Source organism: Colobus angolensis, unplaced genomic scaffold, assembly GCF_000951035.1.
Source record: "Colobus angolensis palliatus isolate OR3802 unplaced genomic scaffold, Cang.pa_1.0 Scaffold3, whole genome shotgun sequence".
Classification (NCBI taxonomy): domain Eukaryota; kingdom Metazoa; phylum Chordata; class Mammalia; order Primates; family Cercopithecidae; genus Colobus; species Colobus angolensis.
In genome coordinates this window covers 20,116,285-20,138,395 of record NW_012116265.1, presented here as the reverse complement: position 1 = coordinate 20,138,395, position 22,111 = coordinate 20,116,285, and the positions used below count along the sequence as shown (strand labels likewise).

General features: G+C 40.9%; 1 protein-coding gene across 3 annotated transcripts in view; it reads left to right on the top strand.

Moving 5' to 3' along the window:
• Nucleotides 1-22,111, top strand: part of ZNF410 (zinc finger protein 410) — a 41,434-nt gene that overhangs the window by 3,658 nt on the left and 15,665 nt on the right. For 2 of the 3 annotated variants that reach the window (XM_011949589.1, XM_011949588.1), the window contains exons 3-8: nt 1,185-1,320; nt 3,690-3,908; nt 5,454-5,645; nt 11,964-12,114; nt 12,883-13,064; nt 17,295-17,384. In XM_011949589.1, the coding sequence (XP_011804979.1) occupies nt 1,185-1,320; nt 3,690-3,908; nt 5,454-5,645; nt 11,964-12,114; nt 12,883-13,064; nt 17,295-17,384 (970 nt within the window). The remainder of the gene's footprint in view (nt 1-1,184; nt 1,321-3,689; nt 3,909-5,453; nt 5,646-11,963; nt 12,115-12,882; nt 13,065-17,294; nt 17,385-22,111) is intronic. The other variant, XM_011949590.1, reaches the window with a different exon arrangement.

The window sequence follows — 22,111 nt, the reverse complement described above, 5'->3', positions numbered from 1 at the left end:
ACATTTTTTGTTGTTCACTTTTCTTACTTTAAATTTAGCACATCTGTGTTGCAGAATGGACACTGAATTTGGAATCAGATTACTTAAATTTGAGGATTGGCATTGCTCCTAACTAGTCATGTGACCTTAGACAAGTCACTTAATGTTTCAATTTGATTCCTCAGCTGTAAAATACACCTTAAGTCCGGGCGCAGTGGCTCATGCCTGTAATCCCATCACTGTGGGAGGCTGAGGCAGGCGGATCACGAGGTCAGGTGATCGAGACCATCCTGGCTAACACAGTGAAACCCCGTCTCTACTAAAAATACAAAAAAAAATTAGTGGGGCCTGGTGGCGGGCACCTGTATTCCCAGCTACTTGGGAGGCTGAGGCAGGAGAATGGCGTGATCCCGCGAGGCAGAGCTTGCAGTTAGCCGAGATCGTGCCACTGCACTCCAGCCTGGGTGACAGAGCGAGACTCTGTCTCCAAAAAAGAAAAAATACATCTTAAATCTTACTGGGTTAATGTGATAATTAAATGAGCCAGTACACAGAAAATTGCTTTGTAAAATGTAATCAATATGATACAGTTGATTTTTTTAAGCCATTATTTTACAATGTAATTATTTTTATCATTTCTCTGTTTGACAGAAGGTGGCAGAGGTTAACTTAATTACAGTGAAGTGTCACTTAGCGATAGAGATACATTCTGAGAAATATGACATTAGTTGACTTCATTATTATGCGAACATGGTAGAGTATACTTACACAGACCTGGATGGTTTAGCCTGCTACATTCCTAGGCTGTATGGTATACCCTATTGCCCCTAAGCTGCAAACCTATACAGCATGTTACTGTACTGAATACTGTAGGCAGTTGAAGCATAGTGGTAAACATTGTGTATCTAAACATATCTAAACGTGGAAAAAGTACAGTAAAAATAGGGTATTACAATCTTACGGGACCATAATCCTGTATGTGGTCTGTTAACTGAAATGTTGTTACGTAGCACATGACTTTATATAAATCAGCTGTTCTCTAGAACAGAGAACTTGATAAAATAACTTTAGATATTATGGTGTTTAGTTTTTCTTTGAATATGGATGAGACTAGTGAACAGTCTTAATATTACCTTTTGGTAAATTCGGAGGTTTAGACATTTCTAACAACTTGTATTTCTCAGTGTTGTCTTTTTTCCCCCTAGCTCCTGGTACAGTTTGTTCAGAATACATCCATCCCATTGGGACAGGGGCTTGTAGAATCAGAAGCTAAAGATATTACTTGTTTGTCCCTCCTTCCTGTGACTGAAGCCTCAGAATGCAGTCGGCTAATGTTACCAGGTAAAAATTAAGATCACTAGAGATAGGATAAAGAAGTCTTAAGAGCTTAGCCTACTCTATGTTACTGGTGGAATGAATATATCACTTAATAACTGACTGGTGGAAACTGTAAAAATTAGGAGTCATGGAGAAAAAGCAACCATGAAATCATTAGTGCTTTGGTAGTTTAAGCCATAGGAATGGATATGATCACCCAAAGAGTGTGAGAGTGGGGAAAAAAGGTCAATGCAAAACTATGGAACTATTTATTTAAGGTACAGGGTAGGGCAGGAGAACTTGTAAAGGAGGGAAGAAGCAAAGAGTAAAATAGTTGGATGAACATCAGCAGAGTGAAGGCATGAAACCCAGGGGAAATCATTGTATCAAATGCTATTGACAGGCCCAGTGAAATAGGGACTAAAGGACACCATTATTGACTTTGGCAGAACCTGTTCCATGGAGAGAAGAGGATGGAAAGTCAGGCTGCAGTGACTTGAGTGTACAAGCTTTTTTTTTTTTTTTTTTGAGACGGAGTGTCACTCTGTCGCCCAGACTGGAGTGCAGTGGCGCGATCTCGGCTCACTGCAACCTCTGCCTCCCCTCCCGGGTTCAAGCTAGTCTCCTGCCTCAGCCTCCTAAGTAGCTGGGATTACAGGTGCGCGCCACTATGCCTGGCTAATTTTTGCATTTTAAGTAGAAACAGGGTTTCACCACGTTGGCCAGGCTGGTCTTGAACTCCTGACCTCAAGTGATCAGTCCACCTTGGCCTCCCAAAGTGCTGGGATTACAAGTGTGAGCCACTGCACCAGGCCTATCAATACATATTTTCTAAAGGCTCTCCTGGTACTAGAAGGAAAACAAGAAAGTGATGAGATAGAGGGAAATTTTTTGTTTGTGTTAAGATCTTAGATATTTGGGGGTTGCTTTATGCTAAGAGGAAAGAACCAGTTAGAAAAGTTGAAGACAAGCCAGGTGTGGTGGCTCATGCCTGTAATCCCAGCACTTTGGGAGGCTGAGGCAGGAAGATTGCTTGAGCCCAGGAGATTGAGACCAGCCTGGGCAACATGGCGAGACCTCGTCTCTACAAAAAATTAAAAATTAGCTGGGCATGGTGGTGTGCACTTGTAGTCCCAGCTGAGGTGGGAAGATCACTTGAGCCCAGGAGTTTGAGGCTGCAGTAAGCTGTTTTTGCAACACTGCACTCCTTCCTGGGTGGATAGAGCAACACCTTAAAAGAAATAGTAATAATAAATTTAAAAAAATATATATATATAAACAAACAATAATTAAGGAAATGAAAACAACAGAGTGTCCATCTCCCCTTAGAATGACTGTTATAAAGATGGAAGATAACAAGTGTTGCCAAGTATATGAAGAAAAGGTAACCTTTGTACACTGTTGGTGGGAATGTAAGTTAGTACAGCCATTATGGAAACTGTATGGAAGTTCCTCAGAAAACTAAAAATGGAGCTACCATATGACCCAGCAATCTAACTTGTAGGTATATATCTAAAGGAATTGAAATCAGTAAGTCAAAGATGTCTATACTTACATGTTAATTGCAGCATTATTCATAATAACCAAGATAGGGAATCAGCTTTAGTGTTCATCAACTAATGAATGGATTTTTAAAAAATGCATTCACCTTCTTTTCCACATTTCCTTTAGTTTTAATTTTGATTTAAAGTATTTGAGACATACAAACAAGTATAAATAAAAGTAAATGAAAATCCAAATACTTGCCTCCCAGCTCATAAAACACAATATTACAGGCTGGGCGTGGTGGTTCACGCCTATAATCCGAGCACTTTGGGAGGCCGAGGCAGGTGGATCACTTGAGGTCAGGAGTTTGAGACCAGCCTGGCTGGTGAAACCCTGTCTCTACTAAAAATACAAAAGTTAGCCAGGCGTGGTGGCACAGAAAAAATACCACAGCCTGAGATACAACCAGAGGTAAAAAGGTAATGGCAAAAACTGCAATAGCTTTTGCACCAACCTAATATAAAAGTTAAGGAGAGGGAGCTCTCTACAAGAAAAATAAAATGTAAATCCTATTCTTGAGCTAGTATTCATTGTATAGCTATATTTTTCAAGGAAAAAGTACTGATTTCTGGCTTCAAAAAGGACTAAATTCCATGGTCCAAATGTGAATGGTTGGTTATTCACCAACCATTACTGCCAAGTGACAGAGAATTCTGTTCCTCACATTTTGGCTGACTGCTTTAGAACATAAAGCCATTTCTCTGTTCTTCTGTGAGACAAAGTTTTTATTTGTATAATGAGAATGCTGTCTGCTCCTATAAGGATGTTAGCTTCCAAGAGATGTTGGGTGCTGTGTATCAAAATGGTGAGCCCCTGGAGATAAAGCTGTGATATTTTCCCTTTACTAGATGATACTACAAATCATTCTAACTCCTCCAAGGAGGTCCCTTCCTCAGCTGTTTTGAGAAGCCTTCGGGTGAATGTAGGTCCAGACGGAGAGGAGACGAGAGCTCAGACTGTACAGAAATCCCCGGAGTTTTTGTCCACTTCAGAGTCTTCTAGCTTGTTGCAAGATCTACAGCCAAGTGATAGCACTTCTTTTATTCTTCTTAACCTAACAAGAGCAGGTATTCTTTCCTTTTCTTGAGCTCTGCTAATGCCTAAGAAAAAAATTAGGGGTGGGGCATATTTTACTTAGTCATACTTAAAATAGAAAGAAGCTTTATTATTTTATTATTTTGGAGAATTGGTGTGTCTGGTGACCATATGAATATGTAGAAGGAGTGGGAGGACTCCAGTACGACCCATCTTGTTTGGGAAATTATGTAGTGCCATTTACTGAGATCGAACAGGAAGAGCAAGGCTTGGGGGAGGATGATTAGTTCCAATTTATGCCTATTTATGTTGAGATTTTGGAGGTACATTCAGGAGGACATGTCCTTTAGAGAGTTAGAAACAGGAATCCAGAGTTCTAGAAAGGTCTGTTTTGGTGCTTATCAGCATTCAGGAAATGTGTGAAACAATGAGTGTGGATTCTTTGATTCAAGAGAAGTCTGAAGCATAAACAGAAAAGAAGGCAAGTCTGGGACCCTAGGAAAAAACATTTAAGAGGACAACAGAAGAACAGGAAGGAGCAGCTGGAAGGGGATGAAGAGAACTGGAGAGATTGGTAGCGGGGAAGCCAAGGGAGGAAGAAGTTTTAAGGCAGAAAATATACTAAATCATGCCAAATGCTACATGATGGGCTTATTAGTGAGAAGTGTGTGTCTGGTGACCCTAGCAAGAGCAGTTGTTACTGTGGTAGCTAAGGTAGAGGCCAGGGTTAAAGAGATGGGGAGTGGATGGGAGGTAAGACAGTAGATATGCAAGTTAGAAGGTACACTTGTTCAAGAAACTTGACTTTAAAGGAACAGGGAAGAAGGTAATAGCTAGAGAAGTACTTGGGGTTTTCTACTTCTTTTAAAAAATAAGGGTGAGAGACTTGAGTTAGGACATATTTAAAGACTATAAGGAAATGCTGGCCGATAGGAAACTGGTTGCAGATGGGAGAGAGGAGATAACAGAAGTATATATGAGGGGATAATTGAATGAGAATGAAATACTGTAGATGGGGGTTAGTCTGGTTGACCAAGAAAGACAGCTTTGCCTCTGAAACCAGAGGAGGCAAGGTAACGACAAGCCTGTAGACTAAAGGTAGAAAGGTGATTGCCTACTTTTCAATGAGAAGTTTGAGGTAAAAGGCGAAGGTCAGGAATAGCTTATTTAGGACATGGAGAGTTTCTGGGCCAGGAGCAGTGGCTCACGCCTGTAATCCCAGTACTTTGGGAGGCCGAGGTGGGCGGATTAGAAGGTCAGGAGTTCACGACCAGCCTGACCCACGTGGTGAAACCTTGTCTCTACTAAAAATACAAAAATTAGTTGGGCATGGTGGCGCATGCCTGTAATCCCAGCTACTCAGGAGGCTAAGGCAGGAGAATCGCTTGAACCTGGGAAGCGGAGGTTGTTGTAAGCTGAAATCGTGCCACTGCACTTCAGCCTAGCTGACGGAGCAAGACTCTGTCTCAAAAAAAAAAAAAAAAAAAGCGGGGGGTGGGGGTACATGGAGAGTTTCTGAGCCAGGGCAAATAAAAGGCTTGCTTGGTTGCTAACTTTTCATGTTTTGTTTCTTCCAGGTCTGGGCTCTTCAGCTGAGCACTTAGTGTTTGTACAGGATGAGGCAGAAGATTCAGGGAATGATTTCCTCTCCAGTGAGAGCACAGACAGTAGCATTCCATGGTTCCTCCGGGTTCAAGAGTTGGCCCATGACAGTTTGATTGCTGCTACTCGTGCACAACTGGCAAAGAGTGCAAAAACCAGCAGCAATGGTGAGGCCTGTTGGCATTTTCCTTGCCACTGTTCTGTGCAAAGAGATTTTGGTAATGCAGTGGCTGGTTTGAGTTGTATATAATTCAAGTTATTTTATTGATGAGAGCAGAAGGCTAGAAATCTGTAAATTTTTTAAATTTTATTTTCTGTAAAATAACTTGGCCATACTAGATTTGTGTCCAAAACCAACTGGTATTCTGAATTCTCAACTTTAAAAATGTACAGAGCCCCTTTTAAAGAAAAAATAATATACATTCTGGGGTTTGAATTGTTTTTATTGTCTCTTAAATACGCAAAAACAGAAATTCTGTGTAAACTTCATATACTTAGAGCTCTTACACCCTCATGAAATCAAAACAGTTTTATCAGTTAATAGGAATAAAACTACCAAACCCATGAAAATAAAAATAACATTAAGTCATTGTGGCAGAGGATTATGTTTTGCTGAAACTGAATTGCTGCTCGTGGCAGTTTAACAGTTAGCTATGATGGTTTTAATGCTTTTTCTTTTTCAGTTCAGCATGCCTGTACTAATTACTCTGTGCCACTTTTCTGTGTTCTAGTAATTTTCTTTTCTTTTCTTTTCTTTTTTTTTTTTTTTTTTTTTTTTTTTTATTGAGCATTTGTCGCCCAGACTGGAGTGCAGTGGCCGGATCTCAGCTCACCACAAGCTCTGCCTCCCGGGTGCACGCCATTCTCCTGCCTCAGCCTCCCCAGTAGCTGGGACTACAGACACCCGCCACCACGCCCAGCTAATTTTGTGTGTGTGTGTGTGTGTGTGTGTGTGTGTGTGTTTTTAGTAGAGACGCGGTTTCACCATATTAGGCAGGATGGTCTCGATCTCCTGACCTCGTGATCCGCCCGTCTCGGCCTCCCAAAGTGCTGGGATTACAGGCTTGAGCCACCGCGCCCGGCTGTTCTAGTAATTTTCAAAGCATTGTCACTGGTTCATTGATGTCACATGGGAACTGAGAAATGCAAACTCTCAGGCCCATGCCAGACTACTGAGTCAAAAACTTGGTTCTGATACATGTTAAAGCTTGAGAACCACGGCTCTATTCAGACCACTGCAGAATCTTTGCTTATGTAGCATGTCATGAATTCTTTTTTATGTCTGCCTCTGTGTTTTCTCATTAACATGTGACAACTCAATACTACATGGTTTAATGCTATCATTATCACAAACTAAGCTTAAGCACTTAGTATCACAGCTGTTTGGAGTTTATGCAGATTATTTAGTATATGCTCATTGTTATTTTTTGATTACCATTCAAATGAAAATAAAAGTTAAAGTTTCTAGTAGAGAACTATGAATATTTTGAAACATTAAATTTTTTTTTTTTGTCTTCTTTTTTTCCCCTTTTTGTGGAGAATGGGGTTTTGCTCTGTTGCCCAGGCAGGTCTCAAACTCCTGGACTCAGGTTCTCCTCCTCCCTCTGGCTCCCTAAGTGCTGGGATTATAGGTGTGAGCAACCATGCTCAGCCAAACTCTAAACTTCTGTTCGTTTTCAAAATACTTAGTTCTGTTTGTGACTACCATAGTGCTACTTAGAATGGTTCATTTTACCATTTTGGTAGGACCCTTAAAGTTCAGATTCTTCCTGAGATGTATGTGCCAATCTCTGGATGCTGAAACCTTCAGCATTTCCTCTTACATTGAAGAAATAGTGCCATATTTGCCAGTGAGAAGCGGTGTAGGTAGGGGAGCTTGCAATTTAGAATCTGGGGGCTGGGATCCAGGCCTGGGATCATCATTTATTAGTTCCCTGCCTTGGGCAGTTTAAGCTCCCTTAGCTTCAATTTTCTTATGATCTGAACATGGAGATCAGGCAGCTTACCTGATTGACTTGTTATGGAGATTATGTAACATTCTATCTGGGAAATGTTATAATCAGCAAAGCATTGTGTGGATGTTTTTCTTACTCTCAAAATATGTTGCCTTACTATCTTAACAACTACCTTGTATGCCTGAATATAAAATCACCCCAAATAGGCTGGGTGTGGTGGCTTACGCCTGTAATCCCAGCACTTTGGGAGGCTGAGGTGGGCGGATCATCTGAGGTCAGGAGTTTGAGACCAGCCTGACCAATGTTGAGAAACCCCGTCTCTACTAAAAATACAAAATTAGCTGGGCATGGTGGCACATGCCTGTAATCCCAGCTACTTAGGAAGGCTGAGACAGGAGAATTGCTTGAACCCGGGAAGTGGAGATTACGGTGAGTTGAGATCGCACCACTGCACTCCAGCCTGGACAACAAGAGCGAAACTCGATCTATCAAAAAAAAAAAAATCACCCCAAATATAAGACAGTCTTATTTTCCAACAAGGTAATTCCCTAAAAGCCTTTTTTTTTCCGTAACTTAGTTATGTAAACCTTTAGGCATGTAGATAAAATTAACATTATAGGTTGCTATTTGGAAACTTTATGATCTTGGTAATACATACTCATTTTATTTATTTATTTATTTTTTTGAGACTGAGTCTCTCTCTGTCGCCCAGGCTGGAGTGCAGCAGTGCAATCTCGGCTCACTGCAAACTCCGCTTCCTGGGCTCAAGTGATTCTCTGCCTCAGCCTCCCTAGTAGCTGGGACTACATGTGCATGCCACCATGCCCACCTAATTTTTGTATTTTTAGTAGACACAGAGTTTCACCATGTTGGCCATGGCTGGTCTCAAATTCCTGACCCAAGGTGATCTGCCTGCCTTGGCCTCCCACAGTGCTGGGATTACAGGCGTGAGCCACTGCACCTGCTCCCACATAAACATTTGAATCATATGAAATATATCCATATTGCTTTTACCCACTAACACAAACTTGTCCAACTCACGGCCTGTGGGCCGGCCACATGTGTCCCAGGATGCCTTTGAATGCAGCCCAACACAAATTCGTAAACTTTCTTAAAACATTATGAGTTTTGTTTTTTTTTTTAAAGCTCACCAGCTGTCGTTAGTATTAGCTTTTTTTTTTCTTTTTTTCTTTTTTTTGAGAGGGAGTCTTGCTTTGTTGCCCAGGCTGGAGTGCAGTGGTGCAGTCTCAGCTCACTGCAAGCTCCGCCTCCCGGGTTCATGCCATTCTCCTGCCTCAGCCTCCCAAGTAGCTGGGACTGCAGGCGCCTGCCACCACGCCCGGCTAATTTTTTGTGTGTTTTTAGTAGAGACGGGGTTTCACCATGTTAGCCAGGATGGTCTCAATCTCCTGACCTCGTGATCTGCCCGCCTTGGCCTCCCAAAGTGCTGGGATTAAGGCATGAGCCACCACGCCTGGCCAGTATTAGTATATTTCATGTGTGGCCCAAGACATTCCTTCTTTCAGTGTGGCTCAGGGAAGCCAAAATATTGGACACCCTTGCACTAACATGTAACGAAGTGATTTTATTCAATATTTTAATGCATTTTTAACATAAATATTTTTGTCATTGTCGACACTGAAGTCAGTTTATGAGTCCTCTAGCATAGATTTTCAGAGCACATTATCTTCACTTACAATCTAAGTTGTTTCAAATACAGAAACACTTTAAGTTTGCTTAAGATGTTGTGTATTAGGTCAGCAAAGGCCTTTGGGCCAAATCCCCACCTGTTTTTTTCTTTTTGAGACAGAGTCTCTCTCTGTCGCCCAGGCTGGAGTGCAGTGGTGTGATCTTGGCTCACTGCAAGCTCTGTGCCCCGGGTTCATTCCATTCTCCTGCCTCAGCCTCCCGAGCAGCTGGGACTGCTGCTCCACCACCACACCCAGCTAATTTTTTGTATTTTTAGTAAAGACGAGGTTTCACTGTGTTAGCTAGGATGATCTTGATCTCATGACCTCGTGATCCGCCCGCCTCAGCCACCCGAAGTGCCGGGATTACAGGCATTAGCCACTGTGCCTGGCCCGCACCTGTTTTTATAATTAAAGTTTTAGAACATAGGCATCCACATTACTTACACATTGTCTAAGGCTGCTACTACGGCAAAGCTGAGTCGTTGTAACAGAAACCATATGGCAGCCAGACGCAGTGGCTCACACCTATAATCCCAGCACTTTGGGAGGCCAAGGTGGGCAGATCACTGGAGGTCAGGAGTTCAAGACCAGGATGGCCAACATAGTAGAACTCAAATGCACTCTTTTCTGAGGGATTTTTTTTTTTAAGGGAAAAATTTGTCTTATATTTCTTTGAGCATATATTGATAATCTTCATTGTTGAGCAGGAGGAGTTTCAATAATTTCTTAGCCTTTCCTTATTCTATGTATTCATTTTTCCTATTTTATGATTATATTAATATTCTTATTATATCTATAAAACTGAATCCAGAAAGCCCCTACTATCACTGATTTGAATCACTGTATTAGCATGATGTTTTTGGCCGATGCAGTGGTTCACGCTTGTAATCCCAACACTGGGTGACCGAGGTGGGTGGATCTGTTGAGCTCAGGAGACCAGCCTGGGCAACGTGGCAAAACCCCATCTCTACAAAAAAAACAAAAACAAAAACAAAAAAGTAACCAGGTGTGGTGGTACACACCTGTCTCTAGTCCCAGCTACTTGGGAGGCTGACATGGGAGGATCTCCCGAGCTGGGGAGGTTGAGGTTGCAGTGAACTGAGATCATGCCACTGGATTCCAGCCTGGGCAACAAAATGAGACCCTGTCTCAAAAACAAAAACAAAAAAATTTAAAAGAAAAAAGCGTGATGTTTAACAGATCTTTTGTTAAAAATCAATTAGCTGGAGTTCTGGGGTTGGTGGGAAGATTCCTTCATGGCATATGTATTTTTGTGCTATATGTGTAGATATTTTTCAGGTAAGCACATTTTTAAAACTCTTGGGGCAATATTAAAGAAAAAATTAATAGTTACTAGCAGGAAGCATCCTAGGTTCTGCTCTGACCTTGGAGCAATCAGCTTTATGACTAGTATTTGGTAAAGTATAGCAAGGAGAAGATTAATAGATGGGACAGAAACTGCCTTTGATTAACCATCAGGTTCTAGGGATTGTGATAGGTACAACATATATATTCTACTTTTGGCTATTGAGGGGGAAATTTGGAGATACAAATCTTATTGCTAAGGTGTATATAGTGGAAAGATACACTACCTGCATATGCTCGTAGCAGAATTAAATGACTATTAATTTTTTTCTCTATTGATGTTCAAGCATTTCTTGAAGAAAGTGAAAGGACCACCACCTACTAATCTGGAATTTATATAAAAATTTTTAACTGATTTTGTTTACATTTAAGGGAGGCACTTTATACTCCTCTCCTCACCTCTCTTTATTCTGTTGAACAAAACTGCAGTAGATATTTTCTCTTACTTTTTAAAATGTGGTTAGAAATTTAAATTTTGTATGCCTTAAGTATTTTACAACTAAAGAAGGGTGGTACAGGAAATTGGAAGGTGGTGCTTAGTTTCCAGAATGACAGGAAATGGCCAAATTCATTTCAGAAGATGGAAATCTAAAAATGGCTATCTGTCAACGAAAGCCCACACTGAACCAGAATGACTATTTCTCCTTAAAATACAGTGGGATTTTTTGTTTGTTTGTGTTTGAAACAGGGTCTTACTCTGTTGCCCAGACTGGAGTGCAGTGGTGCAATCTCGGCTCACTGCAGCCTCCGCCTCCCAGACACAAGCAAAATACAGTGTTTTTAACTACTCAGAACTTTGTCATCTTTGTAGCATACTTTGCTTCTCCACCAAACTGTAATACAAAGTGGGTTTAATTCTGCTTTCTAAGATTTGTAATAGCAAACCATTTTGTATATCTCTTAAATTTGTCAAAGAGCCCTAGTCTTGTGAAACAAAGCATGATAGTTTTTGGTAGTTTTTCCTGGAGTAAGGGAATAAATATGTAGAAGACTTGCATTTCTATTGTTTTGTTATATTTATTTATTTATTGACAGATTCTTGCTCTGTCACCCAGGCTGGAGTACAGTGGTGCAGTCATAGCTCACTATAGTATCAATCTCCCAGGCTTAAGTGATCTTCCTGCCTCAGCCTTGGAGCCTCAACTAGAGGCCTGTGCCACCATGCCTGGTTAATTTTTTGTGTTTGTTTGTGTTTTGTAAAGATACGGTTTCACCACGTTGCCCATGCTAGTCTCGGAACTCCTGGGCTCAAGCAGTCCCCCCAGCTTGGCTTCCCAAGTGCTTGGGATTATAGTTGTGAGCACCACACCTGGCCCAGTTTCTGCTGTTAAGTGCGTACACGGAGGACTGAGGAAGATGAAGATAGATATCTGATTAATGATCTCTAGGAGGAAAACATAGGAGCTTTATTGTTTGAGCCTAAGTATCTGAGTAGGGTCCTTGGCTGGATTATAAATATGTGACTCTGTTACAGGAGAAAATGTCCACCTTGGTTCTGGTGATGGGCAACCAAAAGATTCTGGGCCCCTTCCTCAAGTGGAAAAGAAGCTCAAGTGTACAGTTGAAGGCTGTGACCGGACATTTGTATGGCCAGCTCACTTTAAATACCACCTCAAGACTCATCGGTGAGCAAATCCTGAGATCTCATATTTGGATATATGTTGATGCAAAAGTTGATTCTTCCAGAGGAGCTTGTCCCTCAGGTTGACAGATTACAGGAAAGTAGGGACTCCAGTTAACTTCTAGTTAAGATGTCTTTTTTTCTTTAATAGAAAGATTTGCATTGTCTCATTTATCTCATTCTTGATAAATATTTAATAAGACATTTGGGACCTAAAGACCTTAAACCAAGAGTTCTCAAATTTTATTATAAAACATATTTCCTTTGAGAACTTAAAAGTAACAAGTAAGCATGGGCCCCTACCTTGAACCTATGAAATCAGTTGAAGGGGTGGTGCTAGGCATCTGTAGTTTTTCGATTTTTTTTTTTAAAGACACAGGATCTCACCCAGGCTGGAGTACAGTGGCACCGTCATAGCTCGCTGCAGTCTCAAACTCCTGTGCTCAAGTCACCTTCCTACTTCAGCCTCAGTTGGGATTACAGACTTGTACCACCACACCTGACTAATTAAAAAAAATTTTTTTTTGAGACAAGGTCTCACTATGTTGCCCAAGCTGTGCTCAAGTAATCTTCCTGCCTCAGCCTCCAGAGTAGCTGGGATTACAGGCCGTGAGCCACCACCCAGCTGTAGTTTTAACGAAGTCTTCAGTTGATTCTGATATATCCAGTTTTTGGACTTACTGTTTGCCTTGAGAGTCAATAGGGGCTTTGACTTGTCATCTCTAGCAAAGAGTATTTTCAGATATTTTTGCTTATGTGATTATTTTTGCAGAAATGACCGCTCCTTCATCTGTCCTGCAGAAGGTTGTGGGAAAAGCTTCTATGTGCTGCAGAGGCTGAAGGTGCATATGAGGACCCACAATGGAGAGAAGCCCTTTATGTGCCATGAGTCTGGCTGTGGTAAGCAGTTTACTACAGCTGGAAACCTAAAGAACCACCGGCGCATTCACACAGGTATGTGTAGCACCAACATTCCTTTGGGAAGTCTACTCCTTGGCTCTGCATGTTTGCCTATCCTTAGGAAAAACTCAAGTGGGAATAGAAATGAAGGTCTGGGGTTGTTTGTAGAACTCTGAAGATGGGATTTCTTTTTCAAATGACTTGCGGCACTTATAATAATATTTATTATATTTTTACCTGTGTGTTTAGAGTGGACGATGTTGATTTCTGTCTCCAGGAGCCTAACCTGTAGGGAGAGTTGTAAGACCTTCTTAGACAATAATGATGTGGGGAGATCTGGACAAAATCAGTCTGTGTTCAAATCTTTCTGAACACTGCGCAGTTAAGATTTTGGGCAGTAACATTTATTGAGTCACAAATCATGCAGAACCTGTTCTAGGCACTAAATGGGGCAGGGTGGGAAAAAATACAAAAGATAAGATATAATCCCCAACTTTCTCGTTAGAGCCTCACAACATGAGAAACAGAATAGAGAAGTTAATTACTCTGGGTCACACAGCATGTTAATATCACAGGAACAAAATAAAGATTCCTTGACTCATAGTCTAAGAGTCTAAGGGTGATTTTCCAAGCCACTTGGTCTAGCATGTTCTAGCCTCTAGCCAAAGTGTAATCACTGAACCCAGACCACTCTTAGAATGTGTAACTATTCTTCCCACTTTCGTTGACTCTTCTTGATTCTTGCATTGGTAAAATGACAGCAGGTAAAATTAAAAGGCGAATATATATATGGCATATATAATAAAAACATAAGGCATATGTAAAATATAAAAATAAAAGACATATATATATATATATACTTTTTTTGTTTGTTTTTTGTTTGTTTGTTGGTTTGTTTGAGACGGAGTCTTGCTGTGTCGCCAGGCTAGAGTGCAGTGGTGAGATCTTGGCTTACTGCAAGCTCCGCCTTCTAGGTTCACGCCATTCTCCTGCCTCAGCCTCCCCAGTAGCTGGGACTACAGACACCCGCCACCACGCCCAGCTAATTTTGTGTGTGTGTGTGTGTGTGTGTGTGTGTGTGTGTGTGTGTGTGTGTGTTTTTAGTAGAGACGCGGTTTCACCATATTAGGTAGGATGGTCTCGATCTCCTGACCTTGTGATCTGCCTGTCTCAGCCTCCCAAAGTGCTGGGATTACAGGCGTGAGCCACTGCGCCCAGCCTATACTGTTTTTTAAAATCAGTCAAATGCGGTAGTGAGAAGAGGGGAAAAAGTAAAACAAGGCACTTGATCTATAACTGTGAACATCAGTTGAGATAACTCACTACCTTCGGACCAGCCCTTTGTTGTAGCATTTGATAACACTGAACATCTTCTTAAAAAGCTTTCTTTTTTCTTATTTATTTATTTTTGAGACAGAGTCTTACTCTGTCACCCAGGCTGGAGTGCAGTGATGTGATCTCAGCTCACTGCAACCTCTGCCTCTTGCGTTCAAGCTTTTCTCGTGCTCCCAGTAGCTGGGACTACAGGTGTGCACTACCATGCCCAAACAATTGTATTTCTAGTAGAGACCGGGTTTTGTCATGTTGGCCAGACTGTTCTCGAACTCCTGACCTCAAGTGATCTGCTGACCTTGCCCTTCCAAAGTGCTGAGATTACATATGTGAACCACCACACCCAGCCTTAAAATGCTTTTACTTCAAAATATGGCCTGATTTTCCCGTTTTTTTTGTTTTTTGTTTTTCTCTTTCTAATTCTTTCTGAATTTTATCTCTGTTAATCTCTGAATTTTTCGCCAGTTTCAGAATTTCTCGTTCCTTCTCTTTTACTCAGTGCACTCTCTTGTCATAATCTCAGACCTCAATTTAATTATTTCTCCCTAGATGCCTCACAGATCTGAATCTCAATAATAATTAATAATAATAAAAGTTAGCATTTGTTGAGGCACTTTAATATGTACCAACCACATATATATTATCTCATTTGATCTTTAAGGTAACTTTATGCCTTGGATACTGTACTTATTGATAAAGGAACAGAAGGTTAGAGAGAGAAGTAACTTGCCCAATATCATGCAGGTAGGAAATGGCAGAGCTGGAATTTGAATTCTGATATGATCCCAAAGCTCTTCCAAGGATTTTATATTTAAATGCTGACAACTCAGTTTATCTCAAATGTCAAAACTGACCTCAAATCTTTATTAGTAGTATGGATAGTAATTAAAGCTGCAGTTCAGGTCGGGCGCAGTGACTCACACCTGTAATCCCAGCGCTTTGGGAGACTGAGGCGAGCAGATCACTTGAGGGCAGGAGTTCGAGACCAGCCTGGTCAACACAGTGAAACCCCCATCTCTACTAAAAATACAATTAGTCAGGCATGGTGATGGGTGCCTGTAAACCCAGTTACTCAGGAGGCTGAGACAGGAGAATTGCTTGAACCCGGGAGTTAGAGGTTGCAGTGAGCCAAGATCGTGCTACTACACTCCAGCCTGGGAGACAGAGCAAGACTCCATCTCAAAAGAACAATTTTGACTGGGTACAGTGGCTCATGCCTATAATCCCAGCATTTTGGGAGGCCGAGGTGAGTGGATCATCTGAGGTCAGGAGTTCCAGACCAGCATGAGCAACATGGTGAAATCCCATCTCTACTAAAAATACAAAAATTAGCTGGGGCATGGTGGCACATGCCTGTAATCCCAGCTACTAGGGAGGCTGAGGCAGGAGAATCTCTTGAACCCAGGAGGCAGAGGATGCAGTGAGTGGAGATCGTGCCATTGTACTCCAGACTGGACAACAAGAGCAAAACTCTGTCTCAAAAAAAAAAAAAAAGTAAATAGAGCTGCTAATTCAGTGACTTACTATGAGGGCTTACTATGTGCCAGGCACCATGCTGAATATTTACCTGGTATTATCCCATTTAATCTTCAAAACACTTTTGAAATTGTATTTATCTCCATATTATAGATGAAAAGCTGATTTTTAAAGAGATTAAACACCTTCCACATACAAATAAGTGGTGGTGCCAGGATTTGAAGTCAGAATTGGATTTACACACCCCAAAGGCCATGTTTTTCACCATTTTGCTGCATTGTCTTTTAAACCTGTTCCTTCTCCTGTGTCCCTTATCCCAGTGAAATAACCATCCTCTCAAGTTTCCAAATAGGTATATCCCCTAACCAGCTTGATGCAGATATTTCATGCCATTACATTCTTATGTAGAATCTTTTTCTAAATCCTTTTCGTATTTTTAGTTCTTTAGTTACTGCCTTCTTTTGAAACATATGACCTTGTAATTACTAAAATGTTCTGTTTTCTTGACATTTGTTCTGTTACATATATTAATATATTGTTCATTCTTTCAATAACTTTTGAGTACCTAGCATTCTGGAGTAGGGATGAGTATACAAATAAAGCATTGAAAAAAGCTACCGCTGGAGAATCGCAAACATTAAACTGTGTGGTACAGTCTAAAAGAATAATATAATCTAGCAGTGCTGTTCCCTTCTAGAAAGCTCAGCTCCCGTAATGTCACTGTGCCAGCCTTACTTGCCATTTTCTGAACTTTCCCTGGGCACTCTCAGTTTCAAGGCTCTGCTCACACTATTCCTTATGCCTGAAATTTCCTTCCATCCTTGTCATCTTTTAGATGAGCTCAAATTCAGCTGCTTAAAAAATTACTGCAAGGGAGCACTTTTTTCTTTTATGAATTCATTTGTCTGTCTCACACTGGTCTGTGAACTTTAGAGGATAGAGACTGCATCTTTTTTGTTTTGATTTTTTTTTTCTTTTTTGAGACAGGGTCTCACTGTCTCTCTGTAGCACAGGCTTGAGCCCAGGAATTTGAGATCAGCCTGGGAAACATAGTGAGACTTCATCTCCAAAAAAATTATACTTTTAGATGGATCTAGAAACTGAATCATAAAGAAAATTGATATAAGGTAAAAATCCTGACCGCATATACAGTATTAATCTTGATATCCTCAGAGGGTGGGAATCACTGAAGAAGGTAGGTTAATGCAACTCTCTAGCTCTTGGGCCAGGAGGGAGAAGGAAGTCTAGGCTTAGAGGCAGCCATTCCAAGGAAAAGGGCAAGGCTGTCAGCGGGATGTATACTAAAAGATCATTGAGAGGCAACACTTGCTAGGTAGCCCAGTTAAAATTATAACATGAATTAAATAAATCAGAGTAGGTAAGTCATTCGACTCTGGATAAAGTTGGTGGGAAAAGAGAGTAACAGGTAATCAGTTCATCAGAAGACTGAATCTTTATCTCATTTTCTGTCTCTAGGAGAGAAACCTTTCCTTTGTGAAGCCCAAGGATGTGGTCGTTCCTTTGCTGAGTATTCTAGCCTCCGAAAACATCTGGTGGTTCACTCAGGTATCAGAACCTTTGCCATTCATAGATTTTAGGAAAAGTAGACAAAAGAATAAAAGGGTTGTGGGGGTGATATAAAGACGTCTAAAAAGAAACAAACTGTTCACTATAAAGATAGAAAGCTTCTCATCATCATGACGGAATCAGAAATCTAGGCCCTTAATTCTTATAATCAAGGGGGGGAAACATCTATTATTTTCAGCTGTGTTTCTAATACAGCCTTTTTTTGAACAGCAAATTTGTTTGGCACTCTGCTGGGTGCTTTATAAGTTACATGAAACGTGGACGCTCCTCTTTAGGAACTGACGTTTTTATCCTTGGGGAGGATTTCATATCAGAAGAAAATAAAAAAAATTGATATAAGTTGTAGCAGCACCAGTAATATTACTGTCTTCTGAGCAGGTGTTAGTGATCCTGCTTGAGTCACCATTTTGGCAGAAACTGTGCCTTTGGCAAGTAGAACCACAAACCTTATCATTGCAGATGTGGAGAAGAGAAGAGAGGAGTAAGATTTAGCGACCCATTTTCTGTTTGGAGCCTTAAATTAATTCCCTGCAATTCTGTCAGTTTGCTCACTCTGCAGGTATATCTCATCTTCTCAACCAGAAGTCAGGTACAGCCCAGGGAAAAACCTATTATCTTGTTAGAAGGACTTTTTTTCCTGTAGGACATGGTGATTTACTTGGAAAACAAGATGGGGAAAGTAATTTAAGAAGGGCCTAGAATGTCAGAAAGGAGAGTTTGTGGAGCCTACTAGAAGTACAACCTGATGAAAACTTGGCTTACTGAAGGTTAATCTGGCAGTGAAGCAGAAGCTAAACTAAAACAGGAAGAGATGAGAAGACTTTTTTTCAGTCTGGTCAAGAAGTCTGCTCCAGTGTAGTGGCAGGGAGCATGGAAAGAGACCCAGTGAAAGAATCTGTTCAACTCCACAAATGATTGGCTATAAAGTGATACAGAAATGGAGGCAGCAGGTGAAGATTATTGATTGAAGAAGCATGGTAGTGGCCGGGTATGGTGGCTCATGCCTGTAATTCCAGCACTTTGGGAGGCTGAGGCGGGTGGATCACTTGAGGTTAGGAGTTTGAGACCAGCCTGGCCAACATGGTGAAATCCTGCTGAGATCAGCCTACTAAAAAAATACAAAATTATCTGAGCGTGGCAACACATGCCTGTAATCCCAGTTACTTGGAAGGCTGAGGCAGGAGAATTGCTTGAGCCTGCGAGGTGGAGGTTGCAGTGAGCCGAGATTATGCCATTACACTCCAGCCTGGGCAACAAGAGTGAAACTCCGTCTCAAAAAAAAAAAAAAAAAAAAAGCATGGTAGTTTCAGGAGGTTGAGGCTACAGTGAGTTGTGATTGTGCCACCGCACTCCAGCCTGGATGACCGGGGGAGACCTTGTCTCAAAAAAAAAAAAAAAAAGTGGTAGTGAAGATAAGGAGGGAAAAGGGGCTTTCCAGTTGTCAGGGTGACTCACATATTTATGAGGTGTTAGAAAAGTGTTGGATGATGAGTGCTAGAGGGGGTCTGTAGACTAGCCTTGTAAGTTCGTTGGAGGTGAGAAAAAAAAAAAAATTCCTGGCGTACAACAGCTGTTTAGAATTTGTTGATTGAGTGAACCAATTGAAATGAATAAAAGGATTGCTGAGTAACAGTGAGTGAGGAGATAGAGTAAGTAGCATAACTTTTTTTAGTAGATGTTCAGATTGTATTATTCTGCTGCTGCTCAACATTTAAAAGCTGGACACTGGAGAAAATAGGTGATGGAGGTTAATCAGAACAGAGGCTTGTTGAGTAAGAGATGAACTCAAGGAGGGGAGGGATTCTAGAATGGAATCAGGTCATTGTTGAATGACGGGCCATGGGAAACAAGGGGAAGCCAGAACATGACAAGTGGAAAGGAGGAACTGGAAGTTACTTATGAGGAAAGCAAGCTACTGCAGCAGGAGCAAGGAAGTTGGAGATTACAATCAGGAATGTACATTTCGGAGTTGCGATATTAGGAGTGGAGCAGTGTTTTAATATGATGACAGGTTCTAAGCAGCAGTGGCAAACTGGTATCCTGTAGGCTAGATGTGGACTTCAGATGTGTTTTGCTTGGATTGTAGAGCATTTTTATTTTACTTTACTGTGTCAGATTATGTGAAAGATTCACCAAAGTAGAGAAGTTTTTTTTTTTTTACATGGCAACAGTGGTGTTATACATATCAAAATTAATAATTCCTTGGTTTTCTCTTATAACCAATGTTCAGTTTTTTCTACTTGTTTCGAAAATTTCTTTTAAAGTTGGTTTGTTTAAATCAGGATCCAACAAGATCCAATATCATACTAGGTTATTAAGTCTTTAAAACTCTAGATCTTTCTACATGGAGTTTTTGTTGTTTGTTTGTTTTTTTTTTTTCATAGTGTTGTTGCAAAACAGAGTCAGTTGAGTCCTGTAGAATACCCCACATTCTGGATGTGTTGGTTTGCTTCCATTTATGTCATTTAACTTGTTTCCCTACATTTCCTATAAATGTAAGTAAGCTCTAAAAGCTTCAAAGTTTGGAAGTTTTGGGCAAGAATATGTGAGAGATGGTTCTGTGTGCTTCATTTTGTGTCACATCAGGAAGCTCACAGTGGTTGTCAAAATTGATCCATGGGTTCAGCTGGCCTAATCCCTGTATTGTAAAGTTCCCTATGAACCTTTCACTTTCTCTTTTTTTTTTTTTTTTTTTTGAGACAGTTATTACTCTGTTGTCCAGGCGAGAGTGCAGTGGCGTGATCTTGGCTCACTGCAGCCTCCACCTCCTGAGTTCAAGCAGTTCTCCTGTCTCAGCCACCCGAGTAGCTGGTATTACAGGCGCATGCCACTACGCCCCACTAGTTTTTATATTTTTACTAGAGATAGGGTTTCACCATGTGGCCAGGCTGGTCTTGAACTCCTGACCTCAAGTGTTCTGCCTTCCTTGGCCTCCCAAAGTGCTGGGATTAACAGGCATGTGCCACTGCACCCAGCCAACCTTTCACCTTTTGATTTCATTCCTAAATGATGCCCGAATCCCTTATTTCATTAAGGATTGTAAAATGGTGGTTTTTCTTATTCATTTACTCTTTTCACATTAGTTGGAATTCTTCTGTACTGTGGGACTCTGTAGTTGGACTCTTTTCCACTAATATCAAGTAGGGCTATTTGATCATTTGCATAGCCAAGGCAGGATCAATGTGTAATTCTTTTAATTGTGAATTTTGAGAATCAGGAATTGATGCTCTAGTTACTTCTAGTATTTCATGCTTGATGCTATTTCAAATGAAATGTTTCCTTGATTTTATTTTTGAGTTGTTCATTGCTAGTATGTAGAAATATAATTGAATTTTGTACATTGATCTTGCAACCTTGGTAAGTGCTTGAGTTTTAGTAGTTTCTTTTTTTTTTTTCCTTCCAGCTTTTTAGTTCAGGGGTACATACGCAGGATGTGCAGATTTGTTACATAGGTAAAGGTGTCTTTTACCATGGTGGTTTGCTGCACAGATCATCCCATCATCTAGATATTAGGCCCAGCGTCTATTAGCTATTCTTCCTGATGCTCTCCCCCTCCTTCTACACCCCATTTTTTTCTTTTCTGTTTATTTTTTTAGAGACAAAGTCTCACTCTATTGCTCAGGCTAGAGTGCAGTGGCACCATCATAACCCACCGAAGCCTGTTCCCACCTCAGCCTCCCCAATAGCTGGGACTGAGGCAGAAATTTAAAAATAAATATGCATTCATTCACTCCAAGAAAAGTAACAGGCAAGGCAAAGGTTAAAAAGAAAAGAACAAGTTTTCCTCTGCCTCGCAAGCTCACTTCAAGGACAGTTAAAAGGTAACGCTGTTTGAGAAGCCAAGGCCAAAAGCTTGACTCCAGACACCCCCTCTTCCAGAGCAAGGTTGAAGGAAAAAAAAAAGAGAGAAAGACAAATTCCTTTACTGTTAGTCATTTCCCTGGCTTCTTAGGCATAACTGTGTTTTTCAAATGTCTGTATTTAGCCAGTTCTTATTTTTCTTTCAATGCAGTTACAAGGCCACCAGCTATGCAAGGCCACAAGTTATGCTATGCTATAGATTATGTGACCTGTCATGATTAACTGCTTTTGTTTTACTTTTGTAAGTCTGTTTATAAAAACCCCACTCCGTCTTTGTTTAATGCTCAGCTTTTTGGATGTGAATCCACTGAGCTGGTGCGTACATAAAATAAACAATCCTCCCCTTCTCCATATCAGCCTCTCCAGTCCTTAATTTCCCACAACAGGACTACAGGCTCACACCACCACATCTAGCTAATTTCTATTTTTTTTTGTAGAAATGGAGTCTTTTTGTGTTGCCTGGGCTGGTCCTGAACTCCTGGCCTCAAGTGATATTCCCACCTTGGCCTCCCAAAGTGTTGGGATTACAGGCATGAGCCACCACACCTGGCTGAGTTTTAGTAGTTTTTAAAAAACAGATTTTTTAGTGTTTTCTACATAAAAGATCATGTTATCTGAGATTAAAGATAGTTTTGCTTCTCCCTTTCCAATCTAGGTGCCTTTAATTTCCTTTCTTTTCTTTTTTTTTTTTTGAGATATGGTCTCCCTCTGTTGCTCAGGTTGGAGTGCAGTAGCATGATCATGGCTCACTGCAGCCTTGACCTCCTGGGCTCGGGCAGTTCTTCCACATCAGCCTCCCAAGGCTGAGACTACAGGCGCATGCCAAGCTTTTTTTTTTTTTTTTT